Below are 22,398 nucleotides of genomic sequence, written 5' to 3' on the forward strand. Positions count from 1 at the left end.
GTGAATAGAGCACCGGCCTGAGTTCAAATCCGGCCTCAGACACTTAATACACACAAAACTAGCCTGTGACCTTGGGCAAGTCACTTAACCCCAATTGCCCTCCAGAAAACCATGCTGTTTAATATAGGGCAGCTAGGTGGTGAGGTGCAGCTTCTGCCTCGGACACTCGGGCTCCACCGTGGGCAAGTTACTGAGCCCTGTTTGCCTCAGTTTCCTGATCTGTAAAATGAGCTGGAGAAGGAAATGGCAAATCACTCCGGAGCCTTTGCCCAGAAAACCCCAAAGGGAGCCACAAAAGAATATGCAGAAGCTGACTGATGTTCTCTAACGGAACTTAGTGTGTGAGCAGTTGTCACTGACACTGTCATGCTGTTTAGTAATAAGATCCTACCTCATCTATGAAATATGTGTGCAAACTGTATATGTGGTCCTCCCAGAGAGATTCTAAGCTCATTCCTGTGTGTGTGTGTGTGTGTGTGTGTATTCCTGTAGGTGTGTATATTCGTGTAAGTATGATGGCAACCATACTTGTGATGTAACACACATAGAGAACTTTCTGGATGAGAAATCCAGTGCCTGGAACATAGTAGGGACATAATCAATACTGATTGAGTGAAATTTCCCTTCCACCTATGCAGCTAGGCACTTTTTCTACAATTCAGTCTTGGAGAGTTGCCTGGAGGTTTAGTGACTTGCAAAGGGTCACACAGCCAGTATGTTTCAGAGCTGGGACTGGAAATCAAGCCTTCCGCATCCAAAGCTGGCCCCTTCTTGGTTCACTATGCCACATTACCTCTCACAGCATATACCCACACCCCACTTTTGCGGGGAGAGGAGGAAAGGGCAAGGCTTAGTGGGTGGGTTGGGGGGGGGGCAATCATGAAAAAGCTTTCTATAGAAAGCTGCTATGGATCTGAGTTTTGAAGGAAACTAGGAATTCTGGGAGTCATGGATGTGGAAGGAATTTCAAATATAGTGGACAGCCTGTATGGAGGCACTGAATGTTTTATAAGGAACAGCCATAAAAAATAACCAGTAAGAAGTCCTGTTAGGTTAAACTGTAAAATGTAGAAAGGGAAATAATGTAATAAGTCTGAAAAGGTAGTATGGTCCAGGTTGTGAGGGGTTTTGAATACTAAACAGATATTTGTATTTGACTAGAGGGACAAGTAATAAAATAATGAAGTTTTTTAGTAGAGGAAGGGCATGGTCAGGCACAATTACACATTAGGAAAATCACTTTGGCACCTTTATGGGGACCAATATGTATTAAAGAAGAAGATAGACTTGAGACCAGGAGACCAATTAAGTGAATATTGCAATAGTCCAGGCAAGAGGTGATGAACATAGGTAGTACCTTGTGAGTAAAGTGACAGTGACTTGAGGAAGGATAGGGAAAGAAATTTCATTAATATAGGGAATCTCAGGTGAAGAAATACCCTCTTCTAATACAGTCTGCCCTCGCTTTGCAACTTGATAGAGTTGGTTTAGAGCCATGAAAGGTTAACTGACTTGCCCAGGATCATAGCCAGTATGTGTAAGAGTTGGGAGCTGAACACAGGTCTTCTGGCTTCAGGGCTCTCTCTTTATTCAGCTGTAAGAGTTTCTTCAAATTACTTTCCAGTGCTTATTATAGTTCTTCTGTGTCTCAGCCTCTTACTAATTGTATAAGTTCCTTGAGGTCTGTGACTATGTATCCTCTTCTATCCTTATTGCCTTCAGCACTGAGGATGTTGAGAAAAATGTTAATTGAATTTGAATGGCTACCTAGATGTTTTGTGCAAAGGCTTTCTTTTTCTTAAAAATAAAATGCCTTCCTTACTAAAAAAATTAAATTTTTAAAAATTTTGAATGACTTGCATTTTTTGTTTTCTTTCTTTAAATTGCTTCTTGTTTTATTTTTTTTAAAGTTAGCAATTTGAAACTATGCCCAAAGGTCTATAAAACTGTGCATACCTTTTGATACAGCAAATACCACTACTAGGTCTGTATCCCAAAGAGTTCATAAAAAAGGGAAAAGGACCCACATGTGCAAAAATATTTATAGTAGCTCTTTGTGGTGGCAAAGAATTGGAAAATGAGGGGATGCCTATCAAGTGGGGAATAGCTGAACAAGTTTTAGTATATGAATGTAATGAAATACTATTGTGCTATAAGAAATGATGGGCAGGGGGATTTCAGAAAAACCTAGAAAAATGTACATGTACTAATGCCGAGTGAAGTGAGCAGAATCAGGAGAATATATACAGTAACAGCAGCATTGTGCAGTGATCAGCTATGATAGATTTAACTCTTCTCAGCAATACAGTGATCTAAGACAATTCAAAAAGATTCATGATAGAAAATGCTATCCACATCCAGGGAAAGAGCTATGGAGGCTGAATACAGATTAAAGCATATACTGTTTTCATTTTTTTCCCTTTCTCATGGTTTTCCCCTTTTGTTATGATTCTTTCACAATGTGACTAATGTGGAAATATGTTTAACATGATTGTACATGTATAACCTAAAAAAAAAAAGTTAGGTTTTATTTAATAAAGAAGAGAAATTGATGAGAATGTTTTGGCTTTTTTAATGGGCTGCATTGTTTTCTATTTCAGTGCCTTAATGTCTTGTATTTTTGCTTTTCAGAATTTCAGATGTGCTTGCATTGGAGAAGGACTTCCTCAGTTCTCCACCAAAAAAAACTGTTCGGTTCGGTGGGACTGTGACAGACATCTTGCTAAAATACAAGAAGGTAAAAAAGTTTGTGGCATTTTAATTTGGCTTCTTTCAGGTTACTTCAGCTACAAACAGGACATTTTCTTGATGGTTGCATTTTTAGTTGACATTCTGTCTAGTGTAACGTTTATGTTAAAGTATCTATACATATTAGTCGTCAAACCAGATTGTAATATCAATTTTTTTATTTCATTAGAAAATTTTTTTACATCAAGATGATACCTGGCAGCTGTAAGTTGAGGAACAGGCCATTTTTTTTTTTTTTTGCTTAAATGAAGGCCTTTATTAATGCAAACAAAATACATTAGCAGAAGGGTTTTAAATCTGCCGTCCATGGATAGAGTTCAAGGGGTCTGTGAACTTGGGTGGGTAAAAATTAGATCTTTATTTTCATTAACCTTTGATTTCCTTTGTATTAATAGGTATTTTATTAATTTAAAAACATTTTGAGGAGTCCATACAGTCTTTACCAAAGGTACCCATGACACATGAAAAATGTAAAGAACCTATGCTTTGGAAGAATCCCTTTCAGGTCTTTAGATGTGAACACATTCCGTGAATGACCTTGTTTTAGGTTAGGGTTTTTTTTTTAATTGTTTGAAAGTGTTACGATTCTTAACAGAAAGCAGAAACAATAGGAGATTCTAGGCGAGGGTAGGAAAGCTCAGTAATTGTGAACCTTCTGAATTAGAGCTTCACATAGTAGTTTAATTGCAAATTTTGGAAACATAAAGAATATAAGACATACCCATACTCAAATAAAAGTTTAAAAGTCAAAGATATCATCTGGGTATTTGAAAGATCATGTCTAACTTTTAAAATACGGTATCTGCCATATTTTGGTAGAGGACAATCAGTTCTCCTCTTCATTCATCATAGGACATTGAATTGACCAGTGTTTTTATGAATCAACTCTGAGAATGATATGAATGTTATTGTATTGCATCAGATTCTTTGGTAGGAAACTAGAAGTATAATCCCTCCCTTTTTTTTCTATTTAAGGGTGATACAAATGATTTTGAGTTGCTGAAGCACCAATTGTCAGATCCAGACATAAAGGTAAGGTATTTTGTAAGAAATCTATTTAAATCTGGAGTCATGCAATAGTTTACTGACCATTAAACCCTTCATTTGGTCTCTCTCAATTCAAATTGAATCTACAACCTGCTGTGAAAATAATCTTCAGAATTCACAATTGTAATCATGTTGTTCCCTTGCTAAAAAATTTCAACGGTTCTTCTTTCTTCATTGCTTTTTGAATAGTTTAAACTCATTCAAGTTCTTTAAGAAATCAAACCTATTTTGTCTTAATAATAATCACATTTACTTAGTACTTTATGGTTTGCAAAACATTTTATCTCCTTCTATTCCTCTTCATGCATTCAATGCATTAGCTAACTGTGTCTTGTACTCCAGCCACACTGTCATGGTGAAGATTCCCCAAACTTGTTTTTCTTTTTTCTGCTTGTTTTCCTTTTTCTTCTGGAGCTTTTTATATTTGAAATGCATTCATGTCCTGTTTTGAGCTCTATCCAGTCCTTCAGGACCTAGTTCAGGTACCATTTCCTTCACCAATTCTTCCCTGACAACTTCCTGATGGAATTTTTGACTCCTGTTACGGATCTTTATATGCTTTTTATCTTATGACCATTAATGCTTAAGTCAGGTATCTGTTTTGAGCATTGTGGTATATAGTATAAGATACTCATTTCAATTTCATTTCTGACAAACTGCTTTCTGTTTTTCTGGGAGTTGTTAAATCAGGAGTTCTTAAGTAATTTATGTTCTTAGGTTCATTGAACTTTAGGTCATTTGAGTTTAGTATAATGATTTTTCTACAACTGGGCTGTTCCACCGATCTGCTTTTCAGCTAGTACCAAATTGTTTTGAAGATGACTGCTTTATAGTATAATTTCTGGTCTAGAAGTTCACTTCCCTTTTCATTTCTCATTTGTTACCTTTGAGATTTTTGATTTTTTTGTCCTCCAACTGGGGTTTGTTATGTTTTTGTCTTACTCTATAAAGTAGCTCCTTGGTAGTATGATTGGCATTTTATTAAACCTAAAATAATTTAATATCATCATTTATTATATAGACATGACAAAGCCATGAGCACTAAATATCTCTCTAGTTAAACTTTTTTAAAGAATATTTGGTTTTATATCTTTTTTTTTTTTTGCTTTTTGGAGGGCAATTGGGGTTAAGTGACTTGCCCAAGGTCACATGACTAGTAAGTGTGTCAAGTGTCTGAGGCCGGATTTGAACTCAGGTCCTCCTGACTCCAGGGCCGGTGCTATATTCACTGTGCCACCTAGCCGCCCCAAGAATGTTTGGTTTTAATTAAACAAATTAATGAATTAACAAAATTAAAACATTTTTGCACAAACAAAACCAATTCACCCAAAATTAGAAGAGAAGTAGGGGGTGATATTGAATACTTTGGACAATGAATTAGCAGTCTGTACATATTTATTGAGTACCTACTATGTGCAAGGCTTGGGGGACATAATTAAGTCTTTGATTCAAGATTCTGAACATCACTTAATCATTAATAATATATGTAAATTTAGAAAGCATGAAAGTTGGCCTGTATTTATAGCTACTATACTTCAGTACATGCCCTTGAAATATGTTGTTTGGGGGGAAAAATTCTCCCTGTTATTCTGTTTTCTCAGTTTCTAAAAGTGGACCACAGAATGTGAAACTGGTTCTAATATTAACATGTTTTGTGAATTCAGAGAAAAATGCAGGCAGGTGGCTTTTTAGAATTTTTATTCGGGATTGCAGCAGTTTTGCATTAGTAGGTACTTAACAAATATTTAATTGAGTTAAAATGGGAAACTTTTTGCCACTTTATAGACAAATTATGAGCAAATGCAAACAGGATCCTAATCAACTTTGTCTTGGAAATTAAAACTGTTCATACTTTTTTTTTTTATTTAAAAACTTACACTTTCTTCTCCCTTTTTCCCTAAGAGGCTACGTTGCTCATTATTTAAAGATTCGTATAATTTCTGAATGGCTGATTTCTTTGCTATTGAATTTTCTGATTTGTTTGTTTAAAAATCAGTGGTTCTGAGAAGAAGTGTTTAAAAAATTACATAAATTCAATTAGAGGAAAAGTAGCTGTAATAGAGATGCTGTGGCAGCAAGCACCCCAGCGTCCCCAGGGTGTCTGCCAACACGGGTTCTTGGATCTGCTTTGATAAAGGAAAGCAACTCAAAATGGGTTAACAAGCTTACTTTAATCAGTCAGACATATATCGTTTACCTTGTTCAGGGGAAAAAGGTCAGCACCCCGAACTTCAAAGTATACAGGCAGAATTATCAAGACAGAAACAGATCAAGTAGACAGCTTTCCAAACTGTCCAGCCATTACATCCATACCAAATCAACACCTGGGTTTCAACATCTGGGGTTTTCAAAGCTGGGGGACTCTGGACAACAGCTTCCCAGAATCCATATCAAATCACAGAACACTTCTCAAAGTGAGCCCCAAAACAAAGCTATACATCAGGGCTTTATATAGCCTTCTTCTGGCTCAGAGAATGTAACATCATTCTTGCTCACTGGCCAATCAAGAAGTATCTACTGAAAAACAAGCCTCCCACCCCAGGCTCCGGTGCACTTTAGCCTAGGGGCAGGGAAGATCTTAAAAATTTACATTTCCATTACAGATGCTCACCTGAGAATCTTCCTTACCCTTTTTTAATTAAATTGAAAATTTTTAGTGTCATTGTTCTTTGCCAGTCTCTAAAGAGAACTTGTTTCTAATTCATGAATATTGTTACTCCAACATGTAGCTATGTCCTTACCCTTCATTATTATGTTATGTCATGCTTACTTAAGAATTTAAGGTTTTGGAAATACTTTTTCTTAATTAGAGAGACATTTTTATTTGTTGAATTTCAGGATGCTCAGATTATTAACTGGCTATTAGAGTTTCGAAATTCAGTCACATACTTGACAAAAGACTTTGAACAGCTTATCAGCATTTTATTGGTAAGTACCATCTGGATACTTCATTGACTAGTAATTTGATCTTTAAAAGATATGAACAAACATGACTAACATGGAAGTATGTTTTAGATGTCTGCATATGTATAACCTGTATCAAATTGATTTCCTTCTAGTTGAATGGGGGAGGGAAGGGAGAGAATTTGGAACTCAAAAAATTGTAAAAACAAATGTTAAAAATTATTTTTATATGTAATTGGGGAAAAAATAAAATATTAAGTAAAAATAAAAGAGATGCAAACCTTGGATGAGCTACATGCCATTTTCCCCCTTGTTCAAACTAGAAATTGCCATGGTTAAAAAGGAGCCACGAAGTGTTGGAGGAATATTTGGCTTTTCTTGGAAATCTTGTTTCAGCGCAGACTGTCTATCTTAGACCATGTCTCAGCATGATTGTTTCTCATTTTATACCTTGTAAGTATATACTTTCTCCTTACCTCGGTTTTCCTTTTATGCCTTGTTAGTTCTTATAAAACGGTCTTAGATAAACTTTAAGACATTACTCACATCTTTAAAAAAGTTAATAACCACTGAATATTTCAGTGTATATTTTAGCTACAGTGCTGGTTAGAGTTAACCTTAAGTGAAGTACTGTGGCATAGTAGATTGATGGCCTTAAGGTCAGAAATACCAGCCATCAAATAATTTCTCAGATATATATTAACTAGGAGACCATGAGCAAGTCTCCTTCTTATCTGCTCTGTATGTATCTTGTGTGTTCCTAATTATTTTCATGTTTGTCTTCCCCCATTGGAAAGCGCTGAAGGACAGGGATTTGATAAATGCTTGTTGATTGATTTGACTTCTCAGCGCCCCGGGCAACTTTTTTTTGTTTGTTTGTTTGTTTTGTTGCTTTTTGGAGGGGGGAAGCCAGGGCAGTTGGGGTTAATTAATCAAATTTATGGTACCCAAAAATTGTATTTCTTATACATACATATACTATATTGGGCCCCTTGTATAATCAGTCTCTTTATGTGTGTGTTTTGGTTTTTTTACACACATACACAAACACGTAGAGACAAAGAATATGCCCATTTTTAGGACTGAGAATAAGAATATAGAGTATGTTTTTGTGATATTGTTGGTCTTAAGTGATGCAAAGACCTTGACCTAGAACATGACCTCTTATAATTTTTCATATTAGAAATATGATTTGCTTTCTATTAAAATTTTCCAAAATGAATTTTAATGAAAGGGAAACTATTTGGTGTTTTCATAGTAATTGAAATATAGCAGAAATAATTTCAGTAAAATGCTGAATGAGTATGAGAAATAGTTATTTGAATCCAAGGAAAGTGTTCAAATTAGATAATAGTAAACTTAGGACTTGCTAATTTACATTAAAGTACAAATCACCATATGCAGTGAAGGTAGTATCCAGTTTGTGAAAAAGTTGTGTTCCAAAAGCTTGTTTCTAAATCACTTATTTGAAACAGCCTGCTTTTGTATATTGTGGCTAGCTCTCCAGGATCAGCCACAAAAGTCATGATGTAACCAGAGTAAAGGACTAGCCTGATTCTGATTCCGAGTCTTCAGGCTCAGGAGCTGCAGGAAGACTCAGAAGCGCCGTTTATGGAGTCGGCCTCGGGCCATAGTTAGAGTTCCCCCCTCCTTCACTGTGTCTTCATGTTTTCCTAAGCACTCCTATTTTGAGAGGGTGGGTAGGTGCTACCTCTCAAACATTTCATGCTCTAGAATTATTTAACTCTTCTTCTCAGTCAAAATTCCTGTTCTCTTAGTTTAGATGAGAGAAAATAAAAAGGCTAGATGTTAGGAAAGAGTTTTATTAAGCTAATTTGCATTGATGTCTATTTTCAGCCAGCCCAATCTCTAACTGGCCATCAGTTTATCAAGTGGTATGGGAGAAAATAGTTTTTATTAGGCTTCCTCTATGTAAGGCTCTGTGATATTTCATAATTCATAGAAGGATTCACAAAGAGCAAAACAGTACTTGTTCAACTCAAACTGCAGTTATTAAGTACTTACTATGGGCAAAACACTGTGCATCATCACTAAAAGATACAGAAATACATAATGGCAAAAGTCTTGCCCTCTAATAATCTGTATCTGATCTTAGATGGAGAACAGGACGGCCACCAGTGAGGTATCTGGAGCTAATCTGGAACTTGAGTCCCCATACACATAGCTGCCTTTTACATCTTCTCCCCATCCTCCTCTTCTACACCTAAAAATTAACTTAAAACTTCACTTCTTTTTCTCTAATAACTGTCATGTCGGCAGTACCATGGAATGGATATAAAGATATATATTTCTGAGCAGTTATTTGTAAATGAAGGTGCCTTATATGTTGCTAACTACTTGTATATTGTTGTTACTATACTTTATGATAAACTACAAAGTAGTTTACTCTTTAAAGGGCTTTTATGTTGAATTCTGAGAAAATATTAATGTATTAGTTTAACCTAATGCTAGGATTTTGTTTTATTTCTAGCTTAAAAACAGCTTTTATAAAATACTTTTTTCATTTTATTTTGTAATGTATGAGTTTGTCGAAGCATCTGTGTCAAGGCAATAGAAAAGTATAACAGACCATTTAAAAATTATATCCCTAACAGCTCGAGTAATCATCAAGGAAGGTGATATGACTATATCAGATTCAGATGATGAAAATGAGAGTAAGTCCTAAAATACTACTGAAGTTTAAAAAAAACCCAAACCTTTATACTGAGTAATATGAGGTAAATGGTATTAGAAATTCCAAGGGTTGATTTATTCCTGGAAGTAAAGCAGGGCTTTGGTGGTCTATTTGATAGGATCTTATGTTCTGTTTAACTTGTGTTTTGAATTTATTTGCAGTATTGTGAATGGAAAACTGGTTATGTTCATGTACATATGATTTCCCTTTTGAAGTAGTTTAAAATACCTATTTGACTAGATTCTGTAGTAACTTCAAACACATAATTTTAGTTTCTTGCTTGACCTCATCATTTCTGGTCCATTACCTAATACTAAGGTGATAGAAAAAGATTCTTAACTTTTCTGGGCCTGGGTTTTTTCATCCATAAAAAAGTCAGGGAGTTGGACAGGGACTTCTTAGGACCCTTCCAGTCCTGACATCTTAGGAATGTGTTTCTGCAGTTCTGACCAGGCTTTGTAATTTTTATGCTCTCCCCATATCCTAGCATTTTTGCATTTCTGTCCATATACATTAGATCGTAATTCCTTTAGGGAAGCAGCTCCCTTTTGCCACTTTTTGTACTCCTCACCTTAATAAGTGTTGATTGATAAATTAGTTGGAAAGTCTACCCCCTTCCGTTTTAGATTGTGAACCCCTTGGGCTTGTAGGGATTGTATCATTTTCCCCTTTGTGTCTTCTAGTGGCTATCACTATGTTTCACACAGATTAGGTGCTTAATAAATAAGTATTTAGTGAACTAAACAGGTACTAATTTGTTCTCACTCTTTGTAGATCTTCCTGCAAATTTTGATACATGTCATAGAGCCTTACAATTAATAGCAAGATATGTCCCCTCGTGAGTATATTTTCTTCTTTTCTCATTTTTAAAAATTGTGGCATTTTATTCTTTTTAAAAGCTCAGTAGACAATTGTTACATTTAGTGATTGAATCGAAGCATGATTTTAAACTTTTGTTTATTTCAGTGTAGTTTTATATTGTCAGTATATGTTCTAATTTTACTTTCACTTTTTTTGTTTCACTTAATATGTATGGTGTTTCATGTTCCTCAGTCTAAACTAGTTTTAGTAATGAAAATTGAAAGATTATGTAGTATAAGGATGCTATTTGCCAGTTTAAGAAAAAAATCTTGTAGCATTTTTTTAGAAATTGCATAAATTTCCATCTTGAAATTTCATGAATACTCACCTTTTTTCCATTTTCAACAAATGGAATGTCCCTATCAAGTAGAAAATGTATTAGCTATCAGAGTAAATGTTCACATTTTTTGATAATTATATAAAGAACTGGAAAATATTAGCATAATTTTCTCTAACATTTCATGCTTGGTGATTCAAGTGTTACTACTTTATCAACTTGATTTTGACCTGAAGTTTTCATTAAACTCATTGAGGAAAATGAAAACTCTTAAGAGCCAGATGATTTACCTTTTCATTTAATTGACTACAGAGTATGTTTTCTCTTTTTAAGGCAAAGCAACAAGCATTTATTTATTAAGTACTTATTATGGGCGAGGCCCTGTGCTAATTACTAGAGATACAAATATAAATATAAAGAAAGACAGCCCCTGCCCTTGAAGAGCTTACATTTTAATGGGGGAAAAAATACTTGAAAGAGAGAAGGAAAAGTTGTGTTTGTGTGGAGTGGGTGGTAAAGTCCAGAAATTGGGGAACAGCCGCAGAGCTGGGAGTGGAAATGATAGTTGGCCAGCCTGGACTGCTCTCTCAAATGGAGGCCCAATTGGGTAGGAACTCACTGATGGGAAATAAGGACCAGTCTATTCTCATTCCGTGGTGAGAATATTGCAAGGTCCAGTGAATGTTCCAGACTGAGGAGGCCCCAGGTACTGGGAGGTGTCGCAGCGTGAGGGACAGCTGAGGCATAGTGGCAAAGGCCAAGGGAGTACAGGCAGAGCTGGGAGGGGCAGGTTTGTTTTTCATCGTGAGCTTCTCAATAAAAATAAAATATGGATTCATACTTAGCTCAGTAAAAATATACAATACGAACTGAGGATTTTAGATAAAAGAATGTAAGCTGATCCCATTCCCTTTTCCATCAGTATGTTATTAATAAAGAATTATTTTTATAGTCATAGGCATTGTGTATAACACTTTGGGTGTTTTTTTGATTTACATCATTTTCTCGAAGTCTAGAAAGCTTTTTTCTAGAATGTTACTAACCATTTTTGATAAAACACTTAAGTGGTGGGGAGATTTTTAAATTTGAGGAAGTTATATACTCATATCCCTGTGCTCCCTAGAATTAAGACTAGAAATTTCAATTCATGGAGTTTGAAATTGATAATAATTTTAAAAATTTTTACTGATCTTGACTGTTTTCTTACAGTACACCATGGTTTCTCATGCCAATACTTGTGGAAAAATTTCCTTTTATTCGAAAATCAGAGAGAATTTTGGTAAGAATATTTTGGATAGTCATATGGTAGAGAAACTCAACATCTTGTGAAATTTTAGGTCTGTGCGTTTTATTTGTATAAAATTAGTTATGTTGTTATGGTAATAATCTTAGTCTAAGGCTCCTAAATTCCTTTACTAGCATCATTTTTTACTAATCTTCATCTTCATTTCAGATATTTTTAGGGTACTAATGTTTATTACAGACACTAATTATTGAAAGTTGCTGCACATCGATGTTGTTAGTGTACATTAGCAACAAGAACATTTACTAATTGCCTACTGCTTTGAGAGCATTGTATCAGGAACTAGGGGAGATAGCAAGTGTTTGTAAAATATACTCTATCTGAAAGAAATTAAAGATATCTAAAATTATATGAAAAAATGCTCTAAATCACTATTGATTAGAGAAATGCAAATCAAAACTCTTAGGTACCACATCTTCCCAGTCAGATTGGCTAACGTGACAAAACAGGAAAATGATAAATGCTGGAGAAGATGTGGGAGAATGGGAACACTAATGCATTGTTGGTGGATTTGTGAACTGATCCAACCATTCTGGAGAGCAATCTGGAACTATGCCCAAAAGGGCTATAAATAAGTGCCTACTCTTTGACCCAGCAATACCCCTGTGAGGGCTGCATCCCAAAGAGATACAAGTGGGAGGAGGACCAGTATATATGAAAATAGAGCAGCTCTTTTTGTGGTGGCAAAGAATTGGAAACCATGGGAAGGCCAAAGTTGTGGTATATGAATGTAATGAAATACTGTTGTGCTATGAGAAATGAGGAGCAGGCGGACTTCAGAAAAACCTGGAGAGACTGATGCTGAGTGAGGGGAGCAGAACCAGGAGAACATTGTACACAACGACAGACACATCGTGTTGGTGATGACCGACTTTAATAGACTGGGGTCTTCTCAGCAATGCAAGGTTCTAAGACACCTCCGAAAGATTCATGGTGGGGAAGGCTGTCCACACCCAGAGAAAGAGCTACAGGGTCTGAATGCAGATTGAAGCAAACCACTTGCTCTCATTTTAATTTTGTTTTGTTTTTTCCTTCTTTCTCATTGTTCACTCCATTGGCCACGATTCTTCTTTACAACTTGACTAATGTTTAATGTAAAGGTATATGTAGAACCTATATGGGGGGAGGGGGAGAAAATAGATATACCCTAGGCTAGAAAGGTAGAGCACGGTAGATTGTAAAAGGAATCGTCAGCCAGGGGGCAGAATCTGAACACAGTTCAGTGGGCAGTAGGCAGCAGAGATGTTTGACATGAAGGTGACACAACTTTATGGTTATCTGGTACAGGTAAATCTTGATAAGATTGCAAATGGATTTTTCTGAAATATTAAAGGGGATCTACCAGTATGGCATTTTCTTTTGTTTTTAGTGGTCCTTTATAAGCTTCATGTGTACTCTCTTACTATATTTACAAATATGGTTCCTATGTTTTTATAGTTTGCTTCTTAAATCCTGGAAATTCAGAGTGATATTGGTTGTTTTATTAGGTTGACATGAAGTACACGTTTACTTATTCAGGCGTCTTTATGCTTTCATTTTTTAGGAATGCTATGTCCATAATTTGCTAAGGATTAGTGTATACTTTCCAACCTTGCGACCTGAAATTTTGGAGCTTGTTGTTGAAAAGCTGCTCAAGATGGATGTAAGTGTTGAACGATGTACTGTTAAAATTAGTTGCTAGCAATCTTACACTCTTCAGAGAGGGTCATTATAATGCTCCTTGTTGGAGATAGAGGGTTGATTGAATCACCTCTGAGTGTTTGCCCAGCCAAGAACATTTCAGTGCCTAATAGAACGCAGTGTGCCACGTGCCACTGAAGTCATGTTCTAATATTGTGCTTTGGTCTGAGAGACACCTTGGTTTCTTGAAGATTATCCAACAACTATCAGTTTGGCAGGTCCGGCCAAGCTACAAAGGCTTCAGATAAAGGCCTGATAAAGGGCTAAATGTCTTGTCCAAAGACCAGCCCCGCTAAATTGAAGACACAAAACACCAGATATATCCTTCAATTTCATCACCTTGTAGCTAATCAAAAGAATAGCTGTTTTCAGAGGAAGAATTCTTGTTCTGTGAGGAGTGAAAAATGAGAGCTACAGTGGCATAATGGATAGAGGACTGACTGTGCACTCTTGGCATGTGAGTGCCTCGGGCAGTTCTCTTAGATGTTAAAAACAATTGCAAATCTGCAGTGATAGAGAACATGTTACTGGGAGCTCTCATTGAGAACTCATGAATCTGGAATCAAAAAGGGTAGTAACAACTGTGAAGAATTCAGAGAAATGTAGAAAGATTGGTATAAACTGATGTAGAGTGAAGAATGTGGAGCCAACGGAATGTTACACTAAAGAATCAGTTATAAATGACTGCAGCAATGGAAGTGAAATCAACCACAAAAACATATAATATCTCTTTTTTGAAACACTAAGCTACAAAAATGGAACGTCATGACTGCATTACAGTCACTCATTTAGATATTTTGGTTTAACTTTTTTTCAGTGGGAAAGTCTGCAGGGGTGGGGAGGTTGAAAGGGACTGCTGGGAAGTGACTTGATGGGCCAAAGCAAAATGTAGCAGCACCCAAACATCATCTATTGAGTCTCTGTTCCTGCCCTGATGAAAGCAGATCCTTCAGGTATCTAGGTGGCAACAGTATAGAGTACAAGACCACTCTTATGATCCTGGGCTTGTCCCTCATCTGTAAAATGGTGATGTTTATAGCGCCTCACATTAGATGTTTATAAAATGCTTTACAAACCTTAAAGACCTGTATAAATGCTAGACATTACTACTGCTGCAGTACCTCTACTACCACTACTTAGTCTGTGGGAACTCAATTACTGCTAATTGAGCTGAACCAAAGGGTTTGATTTAGTCATTAGAAATGAGATGTTTAAAATTGAAAGCTGAAATTCAAATTATGAAGTGAAACAACTTCCTGTACATTACGCCATTAATATTACCATTCATTATTAAATGTTTAGCACATTGTAAGGTGTATGCAGAATTGTACTTTGATGTTACTTTTTTTTGTTTTATTTTTGGTTCCAAATTTTCTTCCACCATTTCCCTCCCTTGCCCATTGAAAAGACAAGAAAAAGAACACCCATTATAAATCTGTGCAGTCATACAGAACAAATTAAGTTTTATTTATTGAACTTTAATTTTTTAATGCCTTTAATTTTTTTTTTCAATTGAACATTTCCTTTCCTCCCTTTCCTGTCTTCCCCATGGGGAAAAGGAAAACAGAAGCCTTGTAACAAATATGTATAGTCTAGCAAAACTAATTCCCACTTCGAGTCTTCATTGTTAACACACTGTTGACATTGTTTTGTGGTATTTAAGATATCTTTAAAATGTCAGAACTCTGGCTTTTTCTTTCTATAGCATATGAGCAGAGACCTTGGGAGGGTTTAAATTCTGTTACCTTTCATGGCAGACATTTCTGAATATACCTCATTTTTCCTTTACCCCTCATCTCACTTCAAACTTTCCTTGTAACAAAGAGAAAAAAACAATTTTTCTTGAGGAAGATGGGATTTTAAGGAGGGAATCTATGAAAGCCAGGAAGCAGTGATGGGGAGGGAGAGAATTCTAGTCATAAGGAACAGCCAGTGCAAATGCCCATGTTTGGGAGATGATGTCATGTGTTAGCAATAGTAAGGAGGCAAATGTCATTGAATTAAAGAGTTGTTGGTGAGGTATAAGGTATAAGAAGACTGGTGGAATGGGAGTGAGAATGTTATAAGAATGACTTCAACTGCCAGAGGATTTTGTATTTCATCCTGGAGGTAAGAGGAAGCAAGTAGAGTTTATGGGGGGCCGAGGAGGGAGTGACACAGGAAGATTACTTTCACAGTTGAGTGGACAATGAGCTGGAGTGAGAAGTTTGTGGTGGGCAGGTCAAGCAGAAGGCTTGAGGGCTTGTACCAGATTGGTGTCAATGTCAGATGAGACAATGGGCATAAAGACGCCTGAATAAGTAAACGTGTACTTCATGTCAACCTAATAAAACAACCATTATCACTCTGAATTTCCAGGATTTAAGAAGCGAACTATAAAAACATAGGAACCATATTTGTAAATATAGTAAGAGAGTACACATGAAGCTTATAAAAAAAAAAAGTAGAATTGATAGACCTTGGCAGTAGATTGGATGTGGGAGGTAGGTAAGAGAATGAGTAGTTGAGGATGACGTTAGTTTCAAATCCAGGTGATTGGGATGATGTGGTAACCCTTAATAGTAATAGGAAAAATTCAGAAGAGGAGAGGGTTTGGGGGAAAAGATAATAAGGTCAGTTGTGGACATGTTGCATTTAAGATTTCAGTGGCATATCCAGTTCAAGATATTTATTTGGCAATTAGAGATAGGAAATTGGACTCTGAGAGAGGGAGATTACAACTGGACAAGTAGATCTGAGAATCATATGCATAGAGATGACAATTGAATCCGCGGGAGCTGATGAGATCACCAAGTGAAATCATATAGAGGGAGATGAGAAGAGGACCCAGGACAAAGCCCTGTGGGCAGGGAATACATACCCATGGTTAGCAGACTTGGGTGAAGATCCAGCAAAGGAGACTGAGAAAGACCAGTTAAATAGGTAGGAAAACCAGGAGGGAGTAGTGTCTCAAATACCTAGAGAAAAGAATATCAGGGCTCCAGAAAGGTCAAGAAGAATGAGGATTGAGAACAGGCGATTAAGATTGTGGTTGAACAAGGAGGGCAGAAACCAGAATATCTGCAGTTAAGAATAATGAAAGAAAAGTGAGTAGAGGCCTCTGCTATAGATGACCTTCTCAAGGAATTTAGCCACAAAGGGAGAAAAGGTAGGGGACAGTAGTTAAGTAGCTATTGGAAATAGATAGATCAAGGGTGGGCTTTTTGAGGATAGGTGATAGGGAAGCACCCAGCAGAAAAAGTGAGCTTGAAGATATGTGAAAGACAGGGTGATAAGAGGGGTCATTCTGCTGGAGAAGACAAGCAAGTGTTGGGAAGCTACTCCTGAGCTGATCATCTGTTATATTCTGTTTCCTGATTTCTTTTTTTTGTTAATGTTCAGGATTCACTCGATTTATTTTTTTTCTGCATTTTAAAAGGTAATTTTTGAATGTATTTGGGGAAATAGAGCTTGCACAGATGTTAGGATATTTATTTATTGAAATGATATGTGTAAGAAGGATGTAACTAGTTTTATATTTAAGTATGACAATACTAGGGGTCCGTTTCTAATATTAAGTTTTAAAATTCAAATATAATTTTAATTTTAGCATTTGGCTTTTCATTATCTCACAGTCCTATTTGAATTAGAATCTAGCTTCATTAGCTCTGTCCTAATTGGGTAACTGTTCATGTAGAAATGTTTGTGATAGGGCATGGTATTCAGGTGATAACAGAGATGGTTATTGATATTATAAGTTTCCAGTGACCCAGTTCACTATATAGTTTTGGGGTATAAGTGTGTGTAATGTGAATGCTATAAAGTATACTAGCCTAACTACTTAAATATATCTTAGAAATAGCTCTTGTGTTGAAATGCAGCAGTATTTTAGAAAGTTTTATGTATTTTATTTTTCCTTCATTTGTGACATAGGTGAGTGCATCAAGACAAGATGTTGAAAATGCAGAGGATGCAGAAGAAACAGCTGTTCAAACTGATAATGGGACAGATACAGTAGAAAGATTATTTAATATGGTCAGTCTATATTACTAAAATGAAACTTAAAATATAAACTGTCAGATGAAAGTATTTTGTATAGATTCTCTGTCATGGTGTTGGTGGAAAAAAACTGGTTAACAGGGTGGCTGTGTGGGTGGTGTAGTAAATAGAGCACTGGCCCTGGAGTCAGGAGGACCCGAGTTCAAATCCAGCCTCAGACACTTAACACATACTAGCCTTGTGACTTTGGGCAAGTCACTGAACCCCAACTGCCCTGCTTTCCCCCCTCCAAAAAGAAAAAAAACTAGTTAATGTGAGTTAAAACAGCATAGTCTGTTTTATAAGCAATTCCTCATTACATGCAAATATAGCTCTGGTTTGCTATTATTTATTACCTGTTAATGGATCAACTGACTTTCTTTAAATTTGAGTGCAAAGTTGGATGTTTACATTTAACTATTGCTGCTCTAGTCTGGGAGAGGATTTTGTTCTGGAACCATAACAGTTTATCATGGACCAATTGTAAAACACTTAAATTGCTTTTCCTATTGTTTCAAATTATTTAGAACATATATAATTTCTTTGGTTTGAATACTTTTAGCCATGCAGACTACAACCTCTTCTGTATCTTAGTTTCCATCAGTTACTGTGTCTAAAATATTTTTAACTTGATAGTCAACTTTCTGTTGTAGAGTCTGGTTTCTTAGTACCCAATTAGCCTGACCCTCAAATAATGGCTTTTGCTGGGCCTTTGTTCAGCTTTTTCAACTTGAACTGTTGGAGCTCACATTTTACTTGCATAACTTTTGAGAATTCAGTGTCATATCTCTACCATCATGAGGTATTAGGTGATTATTTCTATCTTATACATTACTTAATTTAGCATAGGTATTTTTTCTTGATTTTTGTGGAAAATTTAATTGCTTTCCATTTAACAGGATGAAGATGAAGAGACTAAAGATGAAACAAAAGATATTTCTGGAAATAGTGATCAAATGGCACATCCAGTAGCTGAACGTTTAGATATTCTTTTGTCCTTACTCTTTTCCTACATAAAAGATGTCTGCTATAAAAACGGTAATAAGAAAAAGATAGCCCAATATTGTGTATGCATAGAGGTTGGTAATTTTTATCCAGAGATTTGAATTATTTTGAAGCTGCCTAATATTTTTTCATGATAGTATAATAGCTTTGACTTAATTTAGCTGTGATGAACATATGGAAAATCCTAACCTGTAAATATTATGTAGATCTGTCGTCACTAAACTAAAATTGTATATGAGAGTAAACCCTCACATGGATGAAACAGAAACAGTGCTGTTCATTAATTCTGTGTCAAAGGCCTCTTTTCTGCATTTCTTTATGTAATCACATAATTTTGGTTGTTTCTAATGTGATTAATTATGGTAATTTTTTCCTAATGTTTTACTTCGTATAGATCATAGTAATTTGTTATATATATTTTGCTAGAGTTTAAAAAATATTTTGTTTCAGTATTCATTAATGATATTGATATATAGTTCTTTTTCTGAATATTATTATTATTTTAAAGCAATTGGGGTTACGTATCGGAGCCCAGATTTGATCCCAGGTCATCCCGACACTGGAGCCGGTGCTCTTACTCACTGTGCCACCTGGCCGCCCCTAAGCAATTGGGGTTAAGTAACTTGCTCAAGGTTACAAGGCCAGGTGTTTCTGGGTGGGTGCTAAGTATCTGAGCCCCAATTTGATCCCTGGTCTCCCGACTCTGGGGTCAGCGCTCTTACTCACTGTGCCACCTGACCGCCCCTGAATATTATTTTTTTGGACAGGATAAATACTGGTAGGTGAAAATAAATTGGCATTATTGGACATGACCGTTATGAGTCACAGGTAATCTGTCTTATTGTTTGTAGTCTAATTGACGAGGATGTGGCTCTTAATATTGAAAATTATGTACTTTGCTTTAAAAAAAAAGAAAATTATGTACTTTGCCGTTTTCAAAATTTTTATTCTCAATTTTTCCTTTTAATTATCTCTTGAAGCTGAAAAGTTATGTTTACTTTGTAGGTGAGATTGATATCAACAAAACAAAGGATTTGTATCGAGATTTATTAGGGATCTTTGACAAGCTGGTGTTGCCAACCCATGCCTCCTGTCATGTACAGTTTTTTATGTTTTACCTCTGTAGCTTTAAATTGGTAAGTAGAAATACCATTTTAAAACATTACTTTTTTCTTTCCCTCTAACAGATGAATTTACTAAAAATTAGGGGATAATTTTTAAACCTCCCTCTTGGTGAAAGTAACTTAGAAAAACCTACTTTCTTGATAGGGATTTGCAGAAGCATTTTTGGAACATCTTTGGAAAAAATTGCAGAATCCAAATAATCCTGCCATCCTCAGGCAAGCTGCTGGAAATTATATTGGCAGTCTCTTGGCAAGAGCTAAGTTTGTTCCCATCATGTAAGTAAATTTATGCATATATTTTAATATTGTGCTTTTTAAAGACCAAGATCACTGATCTGGAGATTTGGGAGTTGTCTGCAAGAGAAAATGTCCAAAGAAGGGCCATGTCAGAAGCTGTGAAGAGTCAAGATGGATAAGAACAGAGAAAAGGCGGGTAACCTTGGAGAAAGGACCCCTTTTTGACCTAATTCAAGTTGAGTCAGAAGCCAGTTGACTTGGGATTCAGAATTTTGAACCAAGTGAGGTAGGGGAGATAGTAGATTCTAGGAGGAGGCCTCCAGACCCAGTCTTGGGGAGAAACTGAGGTACGGTCAGCTTACTCTCAGGGAAGGAATAGTCAGCGCATTTCCTGGGGTAGCAGCAATAGACATTGCCTCTTCCTTTTCTGGCTCTTCTGTATCCATATGGTAGGACTAAAAATCTTCCAACTTTTTTTCTATATTTAGTGTTAACATGTGATTATGAAGTATCTGATATCAGTCTTATTTTTCAGTTAGTCATTTTGTAAAGTAAATAAAATTTTCTTATTGAAATTTTTCTTTTCTCTAGCACTGTAAAAGCGTGCTTAGACCTTTTGGTTAACTGGCTGCATATCTACCTTGATAACCAAGATGCAGGAACAAAAGCTTTCTGTGACGTTGCTCTTCATGGACCATTTTATTCAGCATGTCAGGCTGTGTTTTACATTTTTGTTTTCCGACATAAGCAGCTTTTAGATGGAAACTTAAGGAAAGGTAAGTATATTAGGACATACAAGGAATTTATTACATTGATTGGCTTGCATTTACTGTCTTTTGTGTTACTATTGTCATTTGAAACTTGCTGTTATGTCTAGCCAGATTTTGTCTTCAGATACAATTGAAAACTTAATAAATACAGTATTTACAACATGGTTTTTGTTTTACTGACTTCTGTAATTATTTCTAGTTTAATCTATAGGAAGCTTATTAACTATTATAATTGAAGACAATTTCTAGTATGATTTAATAAATATAATCTCATTATGTTTATCCATGTGTCTGTGATTCCACTAATTTTGAAGGATGTTTTTCTGTAATTAGAAGAAAAAAGGAATTTTATGTATGTGGAGGGCAAGGCTTTAGGGATGCTTACCGACATTAAGAGCATTTGTGCTTCTTTTCCTAAGTAGCTGAAATTATTATGCGAATAAAGGTACAATTTTTTTGTCCTCAGGCATTCCCTTATTTACCTTTCATTACATCAGAATACTTGTTATACTAGGTCTGCACAGATGTCTAAAGGGAGTTCTTTTAAAAGAAGTGTGGTAGCTTAGCTAATTTAGAAGGGATTCCAGGACCTTTGACCATGCTAATTGTTATTTTAAAAAAGTTTGATAATAATAAAAATGCCGATGATAATAGGTAGCATTTATATAATACCGACCACGTGACTGGCACTGTGCTAAATGTTTACAAACATCTCATTTGATCCTCACGACAACCCAGAGAGGTAGGCGCTATTATTTCCCCCATTTTTTAGTTAAGGAAACTGAGGCAAATAGGTTAAATTATTTGTCCAGGGTCACACTTTTTTTATTTTTATGTCACAGATATTTCCCTATATGTCTCCCTTCCCAAAGATCACTCTCTTGTTTAAAAAAAAAAAAAAAGAATAGAATAAGGAAGCAAAAACATCAGCAAAAGGAGTGGCTGGGTGGCGCAGTGAATAGAGCACCAGCCCTGGAGTCAGGAGGACTTGAGTTCAAATCTGGCCTCAGACACTTAACACAAAAACTAGCCTTGTGACCTTGGGCAAGTCACTTAACCCCAATTGCCCTCCAAAAAAAAAAAAGAAAAACATCAGCAAAACTGACCCCACATTGAAAAAACCTGACAATATACTCATAATTTTATACCTATGAAGCACACCCCTTCCCACCCTCACCCCCACATCCCTGTCTTTGGAGTTAAGGAAGGTATTCCCAGTAACTAGTGATACTATAAATCACTTAAACAATGATTCATTTTTTTCACTCAGGTATTTTCAGCATCATTGGTCTCATTTTGTACTGTTTAAATTCTGTGACACAGAATTGTGGTTTATAAAATGACATATCAGTATTACCTTGAGTTATTGTGGCGTAGTGAATGAGAGTCAGAAAGACTCAACTCTGACACATACTTGGCTATGTGACTGTGCAAGTCATTTAATGTCCCCAGGCAATTAAGACAATATGTTGCAGTTTTCTCATTGGCAGTTATCTGTCTGTACCAGTGAAATCAGAAGTCCCATCAGAAAAAAAAATAGCACCTTACATTTGTATAGTACTTTATAATTTCCAGGGTACTTTCCACATAACAGTATCTCATTTGATAATGAAATTGTATTCTCGGTAACATAACTAATAATAGAGCAAGCAAAAAAAGGAGCCTTTATTATTTTGTGGGCGGCTAGGTAGTGAAGTAGATAGAATGCCAAGCCTAGCTTAGTGGGCAAG

At 36.0% G+C, this 22,398-nt stretch overlaps 1 protein-coding gene across 1 annotated transcript in view; it reads left to right on the top strand.

The window, feature by feature from the left end:
• The window catches only part of RRN3 (RRN3 homolog, RNA polymerase I transcription factor), a 31,122-nt gene that overhangs the window by 860 nt on the left and 7,864 nt on the right, over positions 1–22,398 (top strand). The window contains exons 2-14 of the mRNA XM_069086329.1: positions 2,632–2,737; positions 3,724–3,780; positions 6,634–6,723; positions 7,023–7,152; positions 9,315–9,374; positions 10,169–10,232; positions 11,742–11,811; positions 13,379–13,477; positions 17,428–17,529; positions 18,432–18,570; positions 19,543–19,673; positions 19,807–19,937; positions 20,490–20,674. Coding sequence (XP_068942430.1) covers positions 2,632–2,737; positions 3,724–3,780; positions 6,634–6,723; positions 7,023–7,152; positions 9,315–9,374; positions 10,169–10,232; positions 11,742–11,811; positions 13,379–13,477; positions 17,428–17,529; positions 18,432–18,570; positions 19,543–19,673; positions 19,807–19,937; positions 20,490–20,674 — 1,364 coding nt within the window. The remainder of the gene's footprint in view (positions 1–2,631; positions 2,738–3,723; positions 3,781–6,633; positions 6,724–7,022; positions 7,153–9,314; positions 9,375–10,168; positions 10,233–11,741; positions 11,812–13,378; positions 13,478–17,427; positions 17,530–18,431; positions 18,571–19,542; positions 19,674–19,806; positions 19,938–20,489; positions 20,675–22,398) is intronic.

This window comes from Petaurus breviceps, unplaced genomic scaffold (genome assembly GCF_028583685.1).
Source record: "Petaurus breviceps papuanus isolate PSGF00001 unplaced genomic scaffold, PetGlider_PUasm1.0 118, whole genome shotgun sequence".
NCBI classification, from domain to species: domain Eukaryota; kingdom Metazoa; phylum Chordata; class Mammalia; order Diprotodontia; family Petauridae; genus Petaurus; species Petaurus breviceps.